Genomic DNA, 18,390 nt, shown 5'->3' on the forward strand with positions numbered 1-18,390 from the left:
CATTATAGTGTGGTTGCCGACTTTTTGCCCAAAAGTCAGACGGAATGGCCTCAAACTCAGCCAAGACCATAATGAGGACAACAGGCGTGCATATTAATTACATGAAAGAAACAGCCAGTTGGGTCTCCCAAGTGGATTACAGTAAAATTAAACTTTTAATGGTGACAGACAGCAGAATCAAATGTAAAAGCACAGCCACACATAGTACAGGCAAAGAACTAACACTCACAAGTTCTAACAGCAGAGGTTCGCCAGCGCAGGATTTTATTTTCCGAAAGTAGATAATAGTATAATAACCAGTAGTAAGTTTGCGCGTCACATCAGCTAAAAAGATAGAAAATTCAAACTTTATAAGACAAAAGTGGTTAAAATAGAATAGTAAGGTCAAAATGATGTTATACATTATACAGCATACTAATTCACACCCTGCTTAAAAACTATTGTTAACAAAACATGATTCAACACCGTCACATTGAGCATCTTCAAAATGGCAGCAAAATTAGATTTCTCGCTCACACACGTAGATGCTTGTGGCAGACCTCATCACAAAATGCCCATGGATGACAATGCAGATCAAATAAAATGTACATATTGTCACATGTGGAAGATGGAGCTCATCAAACGATCCGACAACTAGTGATTAATCCCGCTGATCGCCACCAGAGGGCAGTCAGTGATCATTCTGGGTCGACAGTCTCGACCGCAATTAATTTGCTATTAGTGATTTAAAAAAAATCAATTTAAAACAACTTGAGGGGCGGGGGTAACTCTTCTGGCCAAAATCTTCCTAAGTGAAAATAAAATAAAAAGTGAGAAATAAAAGTGACACTGGAGTGGTTCATGTTTTTAGACAAACCAGTATGACTTTACGGGAAGTTAGAAATCATACGAAATGTTAAGCACCATATAACGTTGAGCCTGTACCATTTTGCATGTTTAAAAAAAAATAAAAATGCAGTGAGCAAGTCCAACCGCAACACACTCCACAATCTGATAATAATATATTTAGCTATGAAACACTATTACTTTAAAGCAATACAGACTTTTTCTTTAACTTTGAAATTGGCCATAAAATACTTCTTGTACAACATCTTTTTATTTGTCTTAAGAGAACGGGCTCAACCAACAAGGTGCTTGCAGTACTTCAAAAACATTACTTATACACAACTCTTTCACAGTATCTTAAATTCATCATCATCAGAAAAAAAAAATCTAACCAAGTGTGACAACTGTTTTTTACAGTATTTCATTTATTTTTCTTTTAGATGTTGTGTTTTCGTCACAACAAATTGAATATAAACATAAAGGCCAATCCAAATCTTTTTGTGCCAACTTAACACGTGGCAAGCAGCTTTTAGTTTGTAACAAATACATTTTAGCATGTAGAAATGAACCATAATAACATCTTTGGATGCCAATGAAATGTTGAGGAAGAAAAACTATGATCGATAATATAATTAAAATTTTTGTTTGTTCATTTACTGCGTCAATATTTAGCTTCCATAAATAGGCCAATGTAACACTAAGTGTTATAAGTTAGTGTGGAAAAGTGGGCCAGACTCTTTCCAGCCAAGGGTTAATGTTTGACAAGAGTTGGCAAACAAATGTCAACATTTGCGAACAGCACAAACAACAAAACCTCCTCGCTTATAGTGTGAGATAGAAAAAAAAAATCTAAAAACATTCTATGTTAAAAAAGTACCTGCCTCAAACATGCACCCTGGTGTAAGTACAATAGGGAATATGGCTGCCATGTTGTTTGAGGTTTTTTGTTGGTCTAATTATGAAAACAATGAAATGCACATGACAAAGAAATAAGTATCACATTGATGGGAATGTTTGAAAGACACATACGTATTGTCACACATCTGCCATTACTAAGTGTAGATTGGTCAGGAATTATAATGGTGAAAACTATTTAGAACCTTGGGAACATCAGCTGTTCCATGCGTTTACTCACAAGCTCTCCACAGACTAATGGCACTTTGTTTTTCCTCATGCAAATGCCAAGCAGTGGCCTTACCTTCGTCAATGACACAGATGAGTGTTCCAACAGCAGCGACATCAACAGTGTACAAAGGTCAACAGGTTTGGCAATGAAAAAAAAAAAACTTGCACAAGTTCACAGGACTGACTCGATGGCTTCCGGTACGGCATCTGAGGCTTTGGTTTTGTGCATGACAAGAGGTGAGGTCTCCTCCTGCGCTTGGATGTTGGCCACCGTCTCCACCCGCACCTCGGAAAGCTCCCCTCCCTTTTCCAGCTCATGATGCTGCTGTCGCTGCCGCTTTTTCATCTCCTGCTGGTTGATGTGATGCAGGATTCCAGCACCCAGAGCATCACCTTCCACATTGACCACAGTGGTTGTGCGATCCCTGCGCAGACACGATACAAAAGTAAACACATCACCTTTGAAAACAAGATTGTGTTTTTTTCCAAAGCCATTTCCCACCGCATGGGTGACACAATGAAAGTATCCATTTCATAGAGTTGCTATTTAACCTGCTGCTACCTCACACTGAGGTGAAGCGAGGTCACATATTTATTTCCTGGCCTGCAGCTGTTTGTAATGGAAATGTTTTTACACCTGCTCGTTTTCCATGCAGACTTCCACCTTATCTTGACAAAACAATCCTTGTTCGCACAGTGTGGGGGGAAAAAAAGCAGCATCGACACTTTTTAACAGATATATCAGTTGCAACAAAATTCTGTTTTAACGTAACATAATTTGAAAACATTCTGCCTTATAGTTTGTGTCAACATTTGTTTAAAAATATGCTCGTTTCATCCTCTGTTTCATACATTTAAATAATCTCTATGTTGTCCGTGGCCACATTTTGCACAACTCTTGAGTGTTAAACAACGCAGCAATAACCTCAACCCCATTTAATTGCAGCTCAAGATGAATTTTGGACCAAGTCAATTTTCCAAACTACCGTATGTCCCCTTAACCCTATAAAGCCAAACATTTCATGAGTATAATATTTTTTTTCCCCATTAAGACCCTGACGTATATGATCTGACACATGCATTGCAGAGATAATCCATTAGAGGGCAGTATCACCCATCTGATGGCTTTTCTAGCGACCTTGCAAGATCGCCCCAATTGAGAGACACATATACTTATTAATAGTAGGAAATGTTCTTTCTGATTTTTTGAATTACTAATATGTTTGATACGTATCAAATATGACACAAATGACAAAAGTCATGCAGAAGTTGATTTAAAAAAAAAAAATGTTTCTTCAAAAGGACCAATAAATACTCAATTTATAAAGAATCTGATTTTTTTCTAATATATTTCATTGTTCAGCCTTCATAGGGATAAGTCTCCAAAAATCTGTCATGTACACAAATGGCCAAAATTGCTCTATGTAATTTTTTCGGTTCTGTTAGGGTTGGGTTTTTGTTTGTTATGGGTGTTCTTGTTGTTTTTGTCTGTGGTTGATGTTTTTTGTCTTGTGTTCCTGGTTTCTTCTCTTGTCTTGTTATGTCTAACCACTTCCACCTGTGTGTGTCTTCCCTTCCTTAGGTGTGCCACAGGCAAGTCGTCTTCATCACAGCCAAGTCGTCTTCATCACAGCCAAGAAGCCATAGCCACTCCACGGCAAGTCAAGGCAAATCAGGTCCTGTCACATCACGCTCGTTCCAGTCATGGCGACCAGTCTACTCACGTCCAGTTCTGTCATGGCGACCAGTCTACTCAGATCCCGTCCAGGCATGGTGACCAGACCAGTCACGTCCTGTCCAGTCATGGCGACCAAGTCATTATTGTCTGCTCACCTTGTCTCGTTATGTCTAACCGCGTCCACCTGTGTGTGTCTTCCCTTCCCCAGGTGTGTCTCATTAGTGTTGGTGTATTTACATAGTCTGTTGTGTTTATCCAGTCGGTGTGGGCGCATTGTCTATGTTATGTGTGGAAATTTGTGTGCCAAGTCCTTGCCACAGCCAAGTCGTCTCAGTCACAGCCAAGTCGTCTTCGTCACAGCCAAAAAGCCATAGCCACTCCACGGCAAGTCAAGGCAAATCGGGTCCTGTCACGTCACGCTCGTTCCAGTTATGGCGACCAGTCTACTCACGTCCAGTTCAGTCATGGTGACCAGTCTACTCGCATCCAGTCATGGCGACTAGTCTACTCGCGTACCGTCCAGGCATGGCAACCAGTCTACTCGCGTCCCGTCCAGGCATTGCAACCAGTCTACTCACATCCTGCCAGGCATGGCGACCAGTCCGGTCACGTCCTGTCCAGTCATGGCGACCAGTCTACTCACGTCCAGTTCAGTCATGGCGACCAGTCTACTCGCATCCAGTCATGGCGACTAGTCTACTCGCGTACCGTCCAGGCATGGCAACCAGTCTACCCACATCCCGTCCAGGCATGGCGACCAGTCCGGTCACGTCCTGTCCAGTCATGGCGACCAAGTCATTATTGTCTGCTCACCTTTCTCCCTATGTTTAATAAAAATACCATGCATTGCACTTGATTCCTGTTTCCCTGCATTTGGGTCCACCATCTCTCATCCACGCACTTTCCATCATGACACTCTATTTTATCCACCATCTCCAAATGTACTCACACAATCCAGTCAACAGCCAGCATAAGAGACAGCTCATTGGTCGGTAGCCCGATGGCCTCCAGGATAATGGCAATGGTGATGATGCCCCCAGCTGGGATCCCCGCAGCCCCCACGCTGGAGGCTGTGGCCGTCACCCTATAATGAAATGTTTGCATGTATCACAAAATCCGACTATTTGTAATTCCTTTAGGAGGAGACAATATAGACGGTACAGTGCACTCACAAGATAGTAAAGATCTGTCCGGCGTTAAGCTCAGTGTTATTCAGCTGAGCGATGAAGACGGCAGCTACGCACTGGAAAATGGCCGCTCCGTCCATGTTCACTGTGGCACCAATGGGGAGAATGAAGCGGCTGATGCGCTTGTCCACACCGTTGTTCTCCTCCACACACTTAATCATGGAGGGAAGAGTCGCTGAGCTGGGAAAGATTTTGACAGCAAAACCCTCAATTATGAGCGTTATTATCAATAAAATGTGTATCATTTGTAAGGGCTGATCTCCTGGGTCAGGATTTTAGCACAACAGGATAGTTTTACCTGGAGCAGGTGGCGAAGGCGGTCGTGAAGGGCGTAATGAGGCCCGACAGGAAACTGAAGGGGTTCTTGCGCGTGAAGCCGAAATAGATGAGCGGCAGGACGATGCCACCATGGATAATGTGCCCCAGGATGGAAGCAAATATGTATTTTCCCAAACTCGTAACCAGTAAAACCACATCATCCATCTCTACAATCTTACTGCCAATCAGGAACACAATGCCAAACGGGATGTACCTGAGAATTGGAAAGACAGGGTTCTGGTTCTGAAAATATCCTATATATAGTGTTCTTTGATTTGAATGTAACACACACACAAAAAAACACCACTTTAAAAGAGTCATTTCTAAGCACTCACCACATGATCCAGGATACCAGCACCATGGTTGCCTCGTTGAACGCGTTGAAGAACCGGATAAGCTCCTCGCCCTCCTCTCCGAGCTTCCGCAGTGCCACACCGAACACCATAGCGAATAACACCAGACCCAGGATGTTCATTCCATCATTTTCTGCCCCAAAGGGAACCTAAAATGATATAATTTGAAAGATTAGGGGGATGCAAGATGTAATTCTGAATTAGCAATTACAGTAGTGGTTATAGAAAGTTAAGACAACCATATAAAATCTGTTAGGCCGATAAATACTGTGAATTGGTTCCATTAGTGTACACTAAAAATAGAGAATGGATGGATTGCATTCTATTGCCACCCTTGTCCACTCACCAAAGTTGCGAAACAATAAAAGGCAAAGAAGAAAGTCATTACGTTTTATTGTTTTGAAGTTTTACCGTTAACAGCAGCTACTGTACTTGGATCTCTTATGTGGTAATAAACTATGGAAAATAATAATAATAATAATGTTCAGATTGCATGCTAGGGTTTGATTCATTTTCTAAACGAGGATTTTAGATGGTCAGTGCAGAGCCTTCAGTGAGCTGGATAATGGTTAACACAAAAAAAAAAGGACAGGGTCAAATCCTGGGTTCTGTCTGCACACCCATTGTCCTGAGGGATCCCACAGCCTCACCAGCTTCATCCAAACATGACCCATGACAGGCAAATACCATGGACCAACGCATTAGATGAATGAGAATCCCCACTGTGTGTTGATGTGTGCGTGTGTCTGTGCGGAAGAAGGAAGATGTTTACATAGATTGCGTGACTGGCCAGGCGGATGCACAATGTGACAAGCAAACAAAGTTGTTGGCCTCCATCCTCATTCACTTTCGAGACTCTTTGACCTCATTGGACTTGGACTTCAATTGACGTAATATACGTGAAGCCGGACTACCTTGGGAAAACCCACACAAGCACTGAAACATGTAGTGCCACACTTCTTTTTGAAGGTGATTTTGTTATTCACCGAATGTTAAGGTAATTCATTGACAGTGTTTATTCGTGCATTTGAGATGTGCTACTTTGTTGAATAAACCTAAATGATGGGTTTGCATCTCTCCATTCTATTAATTTATTTCTACACAGCAAAATCGGCAGTGTTAACACTGAGAGTGTAAAATCAAACACTAGAAAAGTATTTATATGTGTCCACATCAATGAGTGTTAATCTTACACTTTTCAAAGTGCTACTTTTTTCACCAGTGTTATTCCAACACTGTATAATGTTAAAAATCTACACTCGTAAACACTGAGTAGTGTTGAAAGTACTCTACACGAGTGTCAGCATTAAACATTCAATTCTGCCAAACTATACATAACTCTGGTGTTTAAACACTTGTGAGTGTAGTGCACTAGTGTCAGTGTTAAAAATGTAACTCAAACTACACTTTACAAATGTTACTTCACTTATATAGCGTTTTTCCTTCTTACAAGGCTCTCAAAGTGCTTTAAATTTTGACTTCTGATGACACGGTATCAGGAGCAACTGGGGATTCAGTATCTTGCTCAAGGACACTTTGACATAATCACACTGGCCTGGGATCAAACCCACGCTCTCAGGGTTCTATGACAACCGCTCTACCACTGAACCATGCCATCCCAACAACAACAACTAAATGTGTCGCCATTGAAATGTTGACAGCGCGCTGGAAAATTGGAAAGTTTCACCGGAAATGAGGGTGTGGTCGATTTAACATTCAATGTAGTGCTATTCAAGGTACACCCAACATCCACCTCAACGCTCAAGGAAATTTACTCTGACAGTGTAACTTTTTATCTTTAACAGCTAACTACATATTTGAACGAACATTGGAAATTTGACACCGATTTGCTGTATACAAGGATTCAGTGTGCACGCTTTTGTCATATTTATCAATGAAATACGATGACATCCACGACACATATCAGCAGCGCCCTGCGCAGAATCTGACCTGCGCTTTGGTTTAATCCACTAAAATGACATCGCAGCGCCTGCGCCACAACTTAGACCTGCTTTTAGCTGCTCTCAGATCTGGTCTACTTTTTATCACCAAATTGTTAGTGGGCATGTAAAAGAAAATGCCCTCGGCCCACGGAAATTCCCATCATGACACACACAGTCTGCCAAATACCCAAACACGGCATGAAAATCAAGATACGCCAGTTCTACGCCTGCGAAAATTGAGCCCTTACACCAGGAGTGGCAAAACTCAGTCTTTGAACGACACCCGGTGTCCTGTGGGTTTTTGGAGGTTTCCCTCTTCCAACAAAAGCTGATTCCAATCAACAGGATCATTAACAGGCTCATGCAGAGCTTGCTGATGAGCTAATCATATATCAGCTGTGTTGGACAAGGGAAACATCCAAAACCTACAGGACTCGGGGTTTGCCCATCCCTGCCTTAGACTTAGTCACTTTTGTATGTCCACATTGTCAACCATATACATGTAAATACCCACACAAAGTCCAAGTGAACAGTGCTTCATGTATTCAGTTTTTAATCTTCTTGCAAATGTCTATAAATGTGTGCAGAGTGTGGCAGTTATGGATATTGATACCTTTTCATAGAGGGTGGTCCCATTGGTGTCATTGCCGGAAGCAACCATCTTGTAGTCGGTGGCATACTGTGTCACAAAGAGGAATATATGCATGTATAATGTCATTAATTCATTTTTTTTGTTAATTATTCTAGTAAAGAAATGAGTGGTCATTAACATGGCTACTTAACGGCTTCTTCTCCAATAACTTGCATGAACCAAGGAGGGAATGATAAATGTGTTTCTCTTGTTAACATCCAAATTCTATTTTTGATTCGAGTGTAAGATTCAATCATTCTGATAAAGTTTGAATTACTGGTTACAGGGAACAGAATGGCGTGTTTTTTACTCTCCGTGGAAAAACAGCTTTAAAAAGTTGTTGGTATGTACTTTGTCAATGTATAATATTGGTGGACAAGACACGCTAGAATAGTTACGTGTCCAGTGTTCAATGCTCACACTAACTATACCAAACATGAGAATGATCATTCATATTTGTATTTGTAGAGTAAAAAAAATGCAATGATAATACACTTTTTTTTTATATACACATTTGAACTCATTCACTGCCATTGACGGCTATAAACGTCAAAATAATTATTTGAACTATTTCTATTAGTTTAACATTTTTTCCCATTTTTGTTAACAAGAGCATGAAAACCTAGAATTTTGGGGGGAAATACAGATATAAAATGTGTGATTAATTAAAAATTTTAATCGCCTGACGCGACTTAAAGAGTATGAAAAATAAAAAATTTGAATTGTAATGAATCGCATTACTTCACTAGTTAACTCACAATTAACCACAAATGTTATATCTGTTCTAAATGTACAATAAAAAATATATAGGTTTTCATACTCTTGTTAACAAAAGTAGAAAAAATGTTAAACGAATAGAAATAGTTCAAATTAATTTTTGACGTCTTTAGCCGTCAATGGCAGTGAATGAGTTAAAGGCCAAAGACTCTTGCGCCGGTATAGCTAAGGTCAATCAAATAGCTTTTGAATGACCTGTGAAAGGTTTTCTTAAAGATGTAGCTGCATGTTATTTTTACGCTTCCTTGGTTTAACCCACAATTGGATGTGCATGGAGATGTGAACAGTGTGGAGGAAAATGCACTCGATGACCTGCCTGCACTTTGTAACTCATTCTTCTCTCAATGCAAGGAGCCACGTTTATGATTCACTTCCCCAGTTTTTGCAAGTTTGTTCGTGGAACTTTGTCCGCTGCTATGCATGTATGTGGTCCATTGGTGGGTGGGCGTCTCAATTTTGCACCCCTTTAGCCCAAATACAGACCCATAGCTGATTCCTATTTTATAGTCTGATAAAGCAGACATAATAATCCTAGGAAGTGGGCCACGTTCAAACGCAACCAAGCGAGGTGGGTTGCTAGGCTGGCTTGAATGGAATGATTTCGCCATGGAAACGGCCGGTGGGGACAAGCCAAAGAGTCCTCATTAAGAGGCATCATGAGATCGAGCACACCAGTAAGGATTTACAGCGGCTGTAAATGAACATGGAGTGGCATCGGTGGTGTTGGAGAAATAAATTCTGCTGGATAATCTACACGGGTGACACAGGTGGCTAGTGAGAAATGAAGCATGGAGAGCAGAGGGGATGAAGCGAGGCACTCACAGAGCGGAACGCGGCAGCCACTAGGTTTGACGGGAATAAGTTCCTGTAAACGACAGAGAAGAAATTAGACGAAGAAAAAAAATGTCAGCTTCTATGCAACGCAACGAACTCTCAATATTGAAAGAGCATTGCGCCATCTCTAATGCTTTGAACGAATCCAAACTGCACATTGAAAGTTTGCCATCACACACTCTTTGCATATTGGCTATATTCCAGGGATAGTTCAACAGGTCCACTTCTCCTCATATTCCCTGACAAAGCAATTTTTCCACAAAGTTCACGTGCTAGATGCTAACAAAGATAATGTGTTGCTAAGAGGTTTATACATGAATTGCGCTTGTTATTTAACAAATACTGAAGATTGTCACGTTGAACAAAAAGATCATCTCAATATTAACTCAAATTAAGAATTAGCAATGTATGCACAGCATGAAAGGACTTGGGCAGTTTAAACAAACTCTTACATTAACTCATTCACTGCCAGCCTGGCAAAAATTTATCTTTGACGTCTATAGCCGTCTTTGGCAGTGAATGTGTTATATAGTTTTCAGATGCCGGACACTTCCTGGTTTATGGAGGATGACGTATCATGACACGACTGTGACATATGTGACATATGTGACATATGTGACATATGTGATTCTTTATTCTGGTAGGTGGAACAGTTAAATTTTCAGGATTCAAAAGCAGAAAGTAACTTCTTCAAACAAAAGTGTGTGTGTGGGGGGGCGGGGGGGATAACAGCAGCATCGTGTTCGTCTGTCTGTTTGGTCATCATTTACACACTCTTATCAGAAAACAAATACAAAATGTTGTTTTGAACGTTTGTTTTAGTTATACCAATAATAACAGATTGGAAATTGATGGTTAATTATTGTATATTATAATAAATGTATATAATAATAAATTAGTCAAAATGGTTTCATGATCTGTGTTTTTGTTGATTGAGGTCAGGAGGTCAGCAATCCTGTGCTTGCGCCGCCAGAGTAAGGTCGACGCACGCCCTGTGGCCAACCCTGCTCCAGCGGCGCGTGTCCTGCGGCCGTCACTCGACCCTCTTCCGGCGGCGCACATCCCGCGGCCGTCACCCCACATGGCTCCGGCGGCGCACGTCCTGTGATCGCCACCACTCAGCCCTGCACCAGCGGCACACATCCTGTGTCCACCACCCGAATCTGCTCAGGCGGCACAAGCCCTGCGGCCTCCCTCGGTTTATGTGTGACCCCCCCCATATGGCCGACCTCCTGACCAAATCAACAAAAACAGATCATGACTAATGGAATATACTACTTGACTGCTTAGCTAGCTACAGGCTAGACCAGCTCAGTAGCCTAGTGGTAGAGTGTCTGCCCCGAGTCTGCGAGGTCATAGGTTCAATCCCCGGCCGGGAATAATGACAATGTGTGATCCAAGAAACTACTGGTATGTGTGAGGCCCACAAACGTTTACAACAGTTGATGCATTCCAAACCTATTTGCCTCAAACAGAAAAAGCGTACTTTTTTCTCACGTCACACTTTGTTGTAAATCTGCATGCTTGTACCCTTTACTCGTACAGGTATTTAATACAAGTCACTTTACCGGGGCTACCTGATGTATTTCAATGCAGTTGGCTCACGGCCCACAAATCCTAAAATGATTCACTTTGGCTTTTTCCCATCTCGTTTTTCTAGTCCAGCATTACTCTGGCCCCCCTCCCAGACACCACACTGAGTCTATTTTCATTGTTATCAGCAAAGCACACACAGGATTACTGGAAGCTATGGGACCTTTCCACGTATTAGTGTGTGTGTGTGGGGGGTAACTTTATCCCCGGGGGTGACACTACATTGTGCAAAGAAGCACAACTTTTTCCCACATTTATTGGGTAGTTGCAATGATTTTTCCCACAGAACAAGAGCACCAAATGTTCCATCCCTTAGCCTGTTTTCAAAGTTGTTACACAAGTGTTTGTGGAATGATTTCCTTGAAGGACAAATTGTGTTGAGATGCCCATCCATCCATTAAATAAAATAAAAAATGTTTAAGATGATACTTGGGTGGATATTGTTTATGTTATAAGGAAAAACATTATATAACTAAACTAAATTATCAGAAGTCATTGAAATGACATATATAGGCTACTAGGGCTAATATTTTTAGAATATCTTATCCTATTAATTATTCCATCAAATAATAAAGTCGTCTGATGCCCAAAAAAAAAAAAAAAAAAAAAAAAGGGCAGATAACGATATCGGTGAACAGCTGCTTTTGGTGACGTTTTTTTCCGTCACGACTGCAATAAAAATAATAATAATAGTAATAATAACACCCCGGTAATAATAATAATAATTTATTGATTGACTGCAGTATCAACTTTCCACCAGATGAAGGTGCTAATAGACTATGAAACGATCGTGAGGAGTAGAATACACTACGCATGCGTCTACTGGGAATTTCTGTGTGGATTTCATAAAGAAACTTTGGTGCAAAAGTTTTGTGTCGACTATCCAACTTAGTCACCCCGCCCCCCCCCCAACCTTAAGCCATCACGTTAACATTATATGAGTATTTAATCAACTTTCACATAAAACATGTGATATTTTGGCTTTTTGAGGACTAACTGCTAACTCTTATTAGCCATTTCAACTTGTATTTATTAAAATATATATATATACATACATATACACATATTTATCACATTTCGTTTCACCACGTATATTTAAATAAATAACAATGCTACTAGTGTGTAACATGAGGACCCCTGTTGTCACTAAAACAACAACGCTTGTGGAGGACTTACACACTGTTGCGCTACAAGCTAATTAGCTTAGCATAGCACCGAATCTAGTTTCATTAAAAGCATGAGATTGCACGTTTAAGTGCTGACTAGAAAAAGTGGCTGATTGGAATTCTCAGTTCTGCAACAGATGAAACCTTCTTAAAATACACTCTTCTTCCACAACAGCTGCCACCTCACTCGTACAGTGAGAAATTATCAAGCAGCTTCTCAACCATGCAGGCCTACTAAGAACAGGTCATGGCTCTTCTGACAGAAAAATTTCTTAAAACACTCAGCTAAAAATACGCAAGAATTGCTCAAAACAAAATAGCTGAATATTCAGTGTATAGCTTTAATTGAAATCCTTTTGAATATTGATGCCTGAAATATGCAGTCTGGAGAGGGGCACCCCTTGAACCTGAGACTGCTGAAACAGTTTGCTCATGGGAGCAGGCCAAAATACATGTTGCCTGGTGCTCAAGCTAAATATATTTTATTTATTTATTTAGGTATTTCAGTGTGCATTGTAGGCTTGTCTTTTTTTAATGGAAAGATTGTGCATTTATGTGGCGGGTGCCGCATCAATTTATTTTTATTTAAAAATACGACCAGCTCCAATTATTGTGTATGCATTATTAAATGTTTACTTCCGGTACATCTACAAATTATGTGATATGGTTTGAAAAGGATGCCAAAAAAAAAAAGGACTGAATGCACGATTGACAGGTAAAAAATAAAAATAAAAAATAAAAAAGATTTATTGAGTAGTCAACGTGGATCTGAAAAAGGAAAAAAAGATAAAAAAATACACAAGAAAAGTAGTAGTTTAAAGCCAGGTGAAAACTAGGAACAAAAGTAGCAACAAAAAATCACAGCAAAAACCAGGGGCAAAAATTTACTTGGGAGGCCAAGGAAAAAAAATTTTCACTCATAGTTGAGTGTAATCTTTGCAAAATTTTAAGTAAATCTCAAGAAACTAAAGGAAGGCTGGAATCGAGATTCAACAGCATGCTGCTCTTATCAAAATAAAATATTATTTGATTGTTTAAAAAGAATAGCGAAAAAATATATTTACACTTACAACAAACAAATCACACATGCATTTTATTTTTCTGTGTCAACCTCTCATCTAACAAGCCTCTAAAGTCGCAAGCATAGTGGTGATGATAGACATCGGTTGTATATGGTTGTACATTGTTGTTGATTCTTATTTTAAAATAGAGAAAAGCAAAAACATGATATTAAAGTGAATGAAGAAGGTCAGATTCATGCCGTAATATGAACCTGAATGCAAGTTCCCTTTCCCGCTTGTACCTTGTGGGAATGTCTGATTCAGGTTCGAGGATACTCATGGGAAATAGTCGTCCTTGTTTTGTCTATGGTTAAAAGTTCTGATAGAAGGGTCACTCCACAGGTTGATGTCATTTGAATGTTTACATTTTCAGTTTCACAGTTTTCTTGGTTTGATATATTTGTTTCTGTTGAAATTGTTCTGAAATAACAAATGATGTTAATAATATGATGCATGTGAATTGTGAATGGTTTCTCACCATTATTAGGAAACAGATCAATACCAATATGCAACACTTTATTTCGCTAAATCTCTGCCAGTGTTTGCATTATTAAATGATCACTTATACAGCATTGCTGCTGAGCAATTTTTTTGCTACTCATGTTGTCTTTTGGGGGGCTACCTGGTTGGTGACTCGTGGTTTACACTCGGTGAGGTTCCACTGTTGACAAAGCCGTGTCTCCTGCACGTGGCGTGTGGTTTTGTCAAATATGGTAAAAAGCAAAGCAGGCTGCGCTGACCTGCTCTCCATTTGAGTCACTGTGCACTCGAACCTTCGACACAGTTTAGATCAAATCACCATATGCTGACATCGCTGCTTGGAAGTACAAATACTACTGTACTTTAATAGCTTGTACGGGTATGCCAAGAACCGTATTTATAATCTATCATTAATGTGATAACTTCGTAATTTTTTATGTGCGATTAATGCCTTTAAAAAAAAAACAATCTCTTAAAAAACAAATTTTACCACTTGCCGTCGACTGAAAAGATGACATCACATGTGCTAAGGAAACAGTTAATGACTTGCTCATCTGTTTTCTGGGCTTGGTCATGTGACATTAGCAGACTGAGCCATGATTGGTCACTACCTGTTTCCTGAGCACTTGTGATGTCATTTTCAGTTGACAGAAGGTGGAAAATTTTGTTTTAAAAAGGTATTAATTTTACATGAAAATGATAACGTTATCAAATTAATTCTAGACAAGATATTAACCTTTTGCTGTTGGAAATTGTTAAATGAGTCATGTATCCCTTTAAAAAATGCCATCTTGGGGTCGTCAAAAATGATCTTTCTAATCTGGAAAAATAACATCAAATGTTTCTGTTGGTCTAGTAATTGTGCTTATTTTTTTAACAATATGAACAAAGTATAGCAAAGCAATTGGAGCACATTGTTTGGATGGCATAGTAACGGGATTAGTTTGTTCCCTTCTTTTCAGAAACTTACTTTATTGTGTGCAGACAAGTTTTTTGTTATTTTTCATTTTGCCAGGTAATCAAAACTGCTATTGCTACTGAATATTAGGGGTGTGCCCCCCAAAAAAATTGATTCTCATTTAGTACGATTCAGAATAGATTTTAAAAGTCTCAAAATCAATTTTATTTAAATTATTTCATACTGTCTTGCCTTTGTCTGTGTGTGCCTTTATTGGGAGCGCTGTTCATGTTGTACCCGATTTGGCCACTGAGGGGCAGTGTGGTTCCACGCGGTCTAATACACTGTTAAGTTGTAGCCACATTAGAGAGTAGAAGGAAAAAGTCACGATCAAGTTATTCCAATAAATGTTGTGGGGGGGGGGGGGGGGGGCGTACAGCGTGGAGCCGTTCTTTTGAGTGATAAAAGTGCCACAAGCAGCGCGCTAATTAGCATTAGCGAGTCTGACTGGAGTAGATCATTAATTTTCCTTGCACGTCTATAGATTGAAGCAAAAATCATTGTCAATCAAATCCTTTTGAATCAAAAAGCGTTCTTAATGGAAAATTGAATCGAATCGCAGACCCAAAAATCGAAATTGAATCGAATCGTGAGACATTCAAAGATTCCCACCCCTACTGAATATACATGAAAATTCAGCTTTGCCGCTTCCTTTTGGCCGTGAAGCTAGTCGGTTGTGTTCTTGCCCACAACTGCGCAAAATAGGCTACCCTTTAAAACTGCTAAAACACAAAAAAATTATCTAGCGCGCCCCTCCACAGATTTACATAGTCCACATTGTGCCAGATTTGCGCCAAAGTGTGGTAGCAATATTGTATTCCACCACAAAACCGTTTATGCATTTCAAAATTGATAGCAATCTCATCTGTGGTGCTGAATAGTTTATGTCACTATATTTCTCAAGCCAAGCATGAAGTATCCATACTGGTACAGTCACAAATTTAATTACAACGCAATGAGAACGGTGCGAGAACCACAAAGACTTTCGCTCAAGTACGATACCTGGCCAAGTCCAGAAATGAGTCGGTGGTCTCCTTATTGCTGCTGACGCGCTCCAGACCCAGGCTGTTGGTGTTGAGGGCGCCCGCGCCCACGCCGGGTTTGATGATAAACGCCAACGAGACGCCGATGCCGGAAGCGATGAGGGTGGTCACCAGAAAGTAGGCGACCGCGATGCCCCCCAGCTTGCCCAGGGAGCGCGTGTCCAGGCTGGCCGCGCCGGAGACGAGGCTGCACACGACCAGCGGCAGAATGATCATCTTCAGCATCCGGAGGAGCATCTCACCCGGGAAGGCGAAGTATGTCATTTGCGCTTTGGTCAAGCTCATGCTGCGGACCCCCATTCCGAGCCCGACACCCACCACCACCCCGGAGACCGTCATGATCACCAGGAGGTTCCGGCTAAGAAACCCCCTCAGCTTCTCGTACACGCTTTTCGGGGCTCCTTTCTCTCGCAGCGGCTCTGAAGAGCCGACCATGGCGTGACCGTTGATTTCGCTCTTTTTCTCCATCTTTTTTTTCCCCTCTCTCAGGACGCAGCAGCGTGGGAAGCTCGATCCGCGTGTTTGCTCAACGACAGCGTGGCTCGGACGCACACTCAACAGCGAGGGCTGGAGCCGCCGCCGGGGATTATGTTGGGGAGTGGGAGCCAATCGCGTTGCCCGGAACATGCGCACACCGCTGGCCGCGTTCTGACGCGACGCGCATGATGCAAGTATGGAGAATATTGCTCGAGAGATTCTACAAGTGGGATATATGCAAACTCTGGTAAGCGGTTCGCTAGTGGATGGGAAAGGAAAACAAATGGCAATTAAAAATATTTAATATCAGAAAGGGTTTTTTTCTGCAATGAAAATGCTTCTATTACACAAATGGCGTGCTGTATTGCTTTTGCCTGCGACTAGCATAAAAACCAAGCAGATTGTTATATTAGTCAAATCACATTTTGAAATTAAAATAATCCTCACAAATCAAATTTAAAGTCTAATGCTTTTCAATAAATGGAGCACCATTTTAACTTGTTAGCTGAATTGTGCATAGGCTATGACAATTCCAAGCTTATATTCAAGTCAAAATAGCGGTCAACTCGGTGAAAGGAAGCTATGGGGTAGATGCCACGGACTTCCGACTTCCGGGTTTTACACATCAGAGCCGTTTCCCGCCACTGCTGGCTGCGTTCCAACACTCGTACCCCCACCCCTGCACCCCCCAACCACGTGTTTCAGCTAATCGGCGGGAGGGCGTCCCGGCTATCTGAAATGCTCCGGACACTGAGACAGACACTACACTCGCAGCCTCGCACCCGTTGACGAGAACGCGCAACCGAGGGGCACAAAGGCGGAAGCGCAATTACGTGGGCCCGGCCCACATGTCGCAAACCGGAAACGGAAACTAATTTGATGGGTGAAAACCCGGAAGTCGGAAGTCCCGCCTCCTCCGTGGCATATAGTCCATAGGTATATTTATGTTTGTTTGTTGTTATAGCTTGTTTTCTTCTCTTAGGTCTTTGGCTTCCACGTGTGCTCGTCGAACCCGGTCCCTTGTATCATCTAATCAGCTCCCCCAGCCACTTGTGTCTTGCACAGGTGTCTCTCGTTGTCTCGTCAATTTGCTTGTATTTAGTTTACTGCTTAATTCGGTCTTTTGTTGTCACCGTCACCTCATTTGTGGTGTGCGTCTTGTTTCTTTTCTTCTTTTTTTGAATTTTCACCACTACCACTGTTAGTAATATTAATAAATTGTTTTGTTCAATACTCTGAACATTCTTAGGATGAATCCATCACTTGGGAACTGGGTCCCGAACTTTGCATAAATATGAAGAAGACCAAGAAGATGGTGATGGACTTCAGAAGGAACAGACACCCATTTTCTTATATGCTAATCAATAATAAGTGTTTTCAAATGCATTTAAAAATCCATATAGGATGAGCATAAAAGATGAGATAGGAGCATGGTCTCAGTACCTAGGGGGCGCTACACCAGATTTGCATATTATTTAAACACATACCCTAGTCACCGCTAAATAGAGCAGCAATGCTGAAAGAAAGCATGTAAATATGCTTCGTGGTTCAAGATAACAAATCAAACGGGTTATTTTACTACTCATGATTATGATAACGGCCTAAATCTGTTTTCCTCATTGCATAATAGATGTGTTTGTAATGCGTCCCTGATTCCGCCACAAGATGGAGCTAGAGTAACGCTTCAGTTTACATCACTCCATTCGTGCAGACTGCTGTCATAATTGTTTGTCTTAAACGCAGTGTTTTATGTGATTGCTATAACTTGTTGATCTGTACGTGTATCCATCCATTAAAAAAAAAAAATATATATATATGCTTTTACTATTAGGAGTTATAGTGGTCTAATGATTCTTCATGTTTTAAGGTGAATGTTTTACTGCAATTTTTAAACACATACGTTCATGGGACTGTTTGAGACAAATAAGTGACCTAAATATG

General features: G+C 40.9%; 1 protein-coding gene across 1 annotated transcript; it reads right to left on the reverse strand.

Annotated features, from left to right (window-relative positions):
• Positions 1–132: 132 nt before the first annotated feature.
• On the reverse strand, positions 133–16,597 carry slc1a4 (solute carrier family 1 member 4). The gene is made up of 8 exons (XM_086093503.1): positions 15,932–16,597; positions 9,660–9,702; positions 8,043–8,108; positions 5,469–5,635; positions 5,114–5,347; positions 4,801–4,995; positions 4,578–4,712; positions 133–2,375 (listed from the first exon to the last, which is right to left on the reverse strand). The coding sequence occupies exons 1-8, from the start codon at positions 16,438–16,440 to the stop codon at positions 2,123–2,125; spliced, it is 1,602 nt and encodes a 533-aa protein (XP_085949629.1). The 5' UTR covers positions 16,441–16,597; the 3' UTR covers positions 133–2,122.
• Positions 16,598–18,390: the final 1,793 nt, after the last annotated feature.

This window comes from Leptonotus elevatus, chromosome 13 (genome assembly GCF_054856555.1).
Source record: "Leptonotus elevatus isolate MCC_2025b chromosome 13, RoL_Lele_1.0, whole genome shotgun sequence".
In the NCBI taxonomy this organism is placed as follows: domain Eukaryota; kingdom Metazoa; phylum Chordata; class Actinopteri; order Syngnathiformes; family Syngnathidae; genus Leptonotus; species Leptonotus elevatus.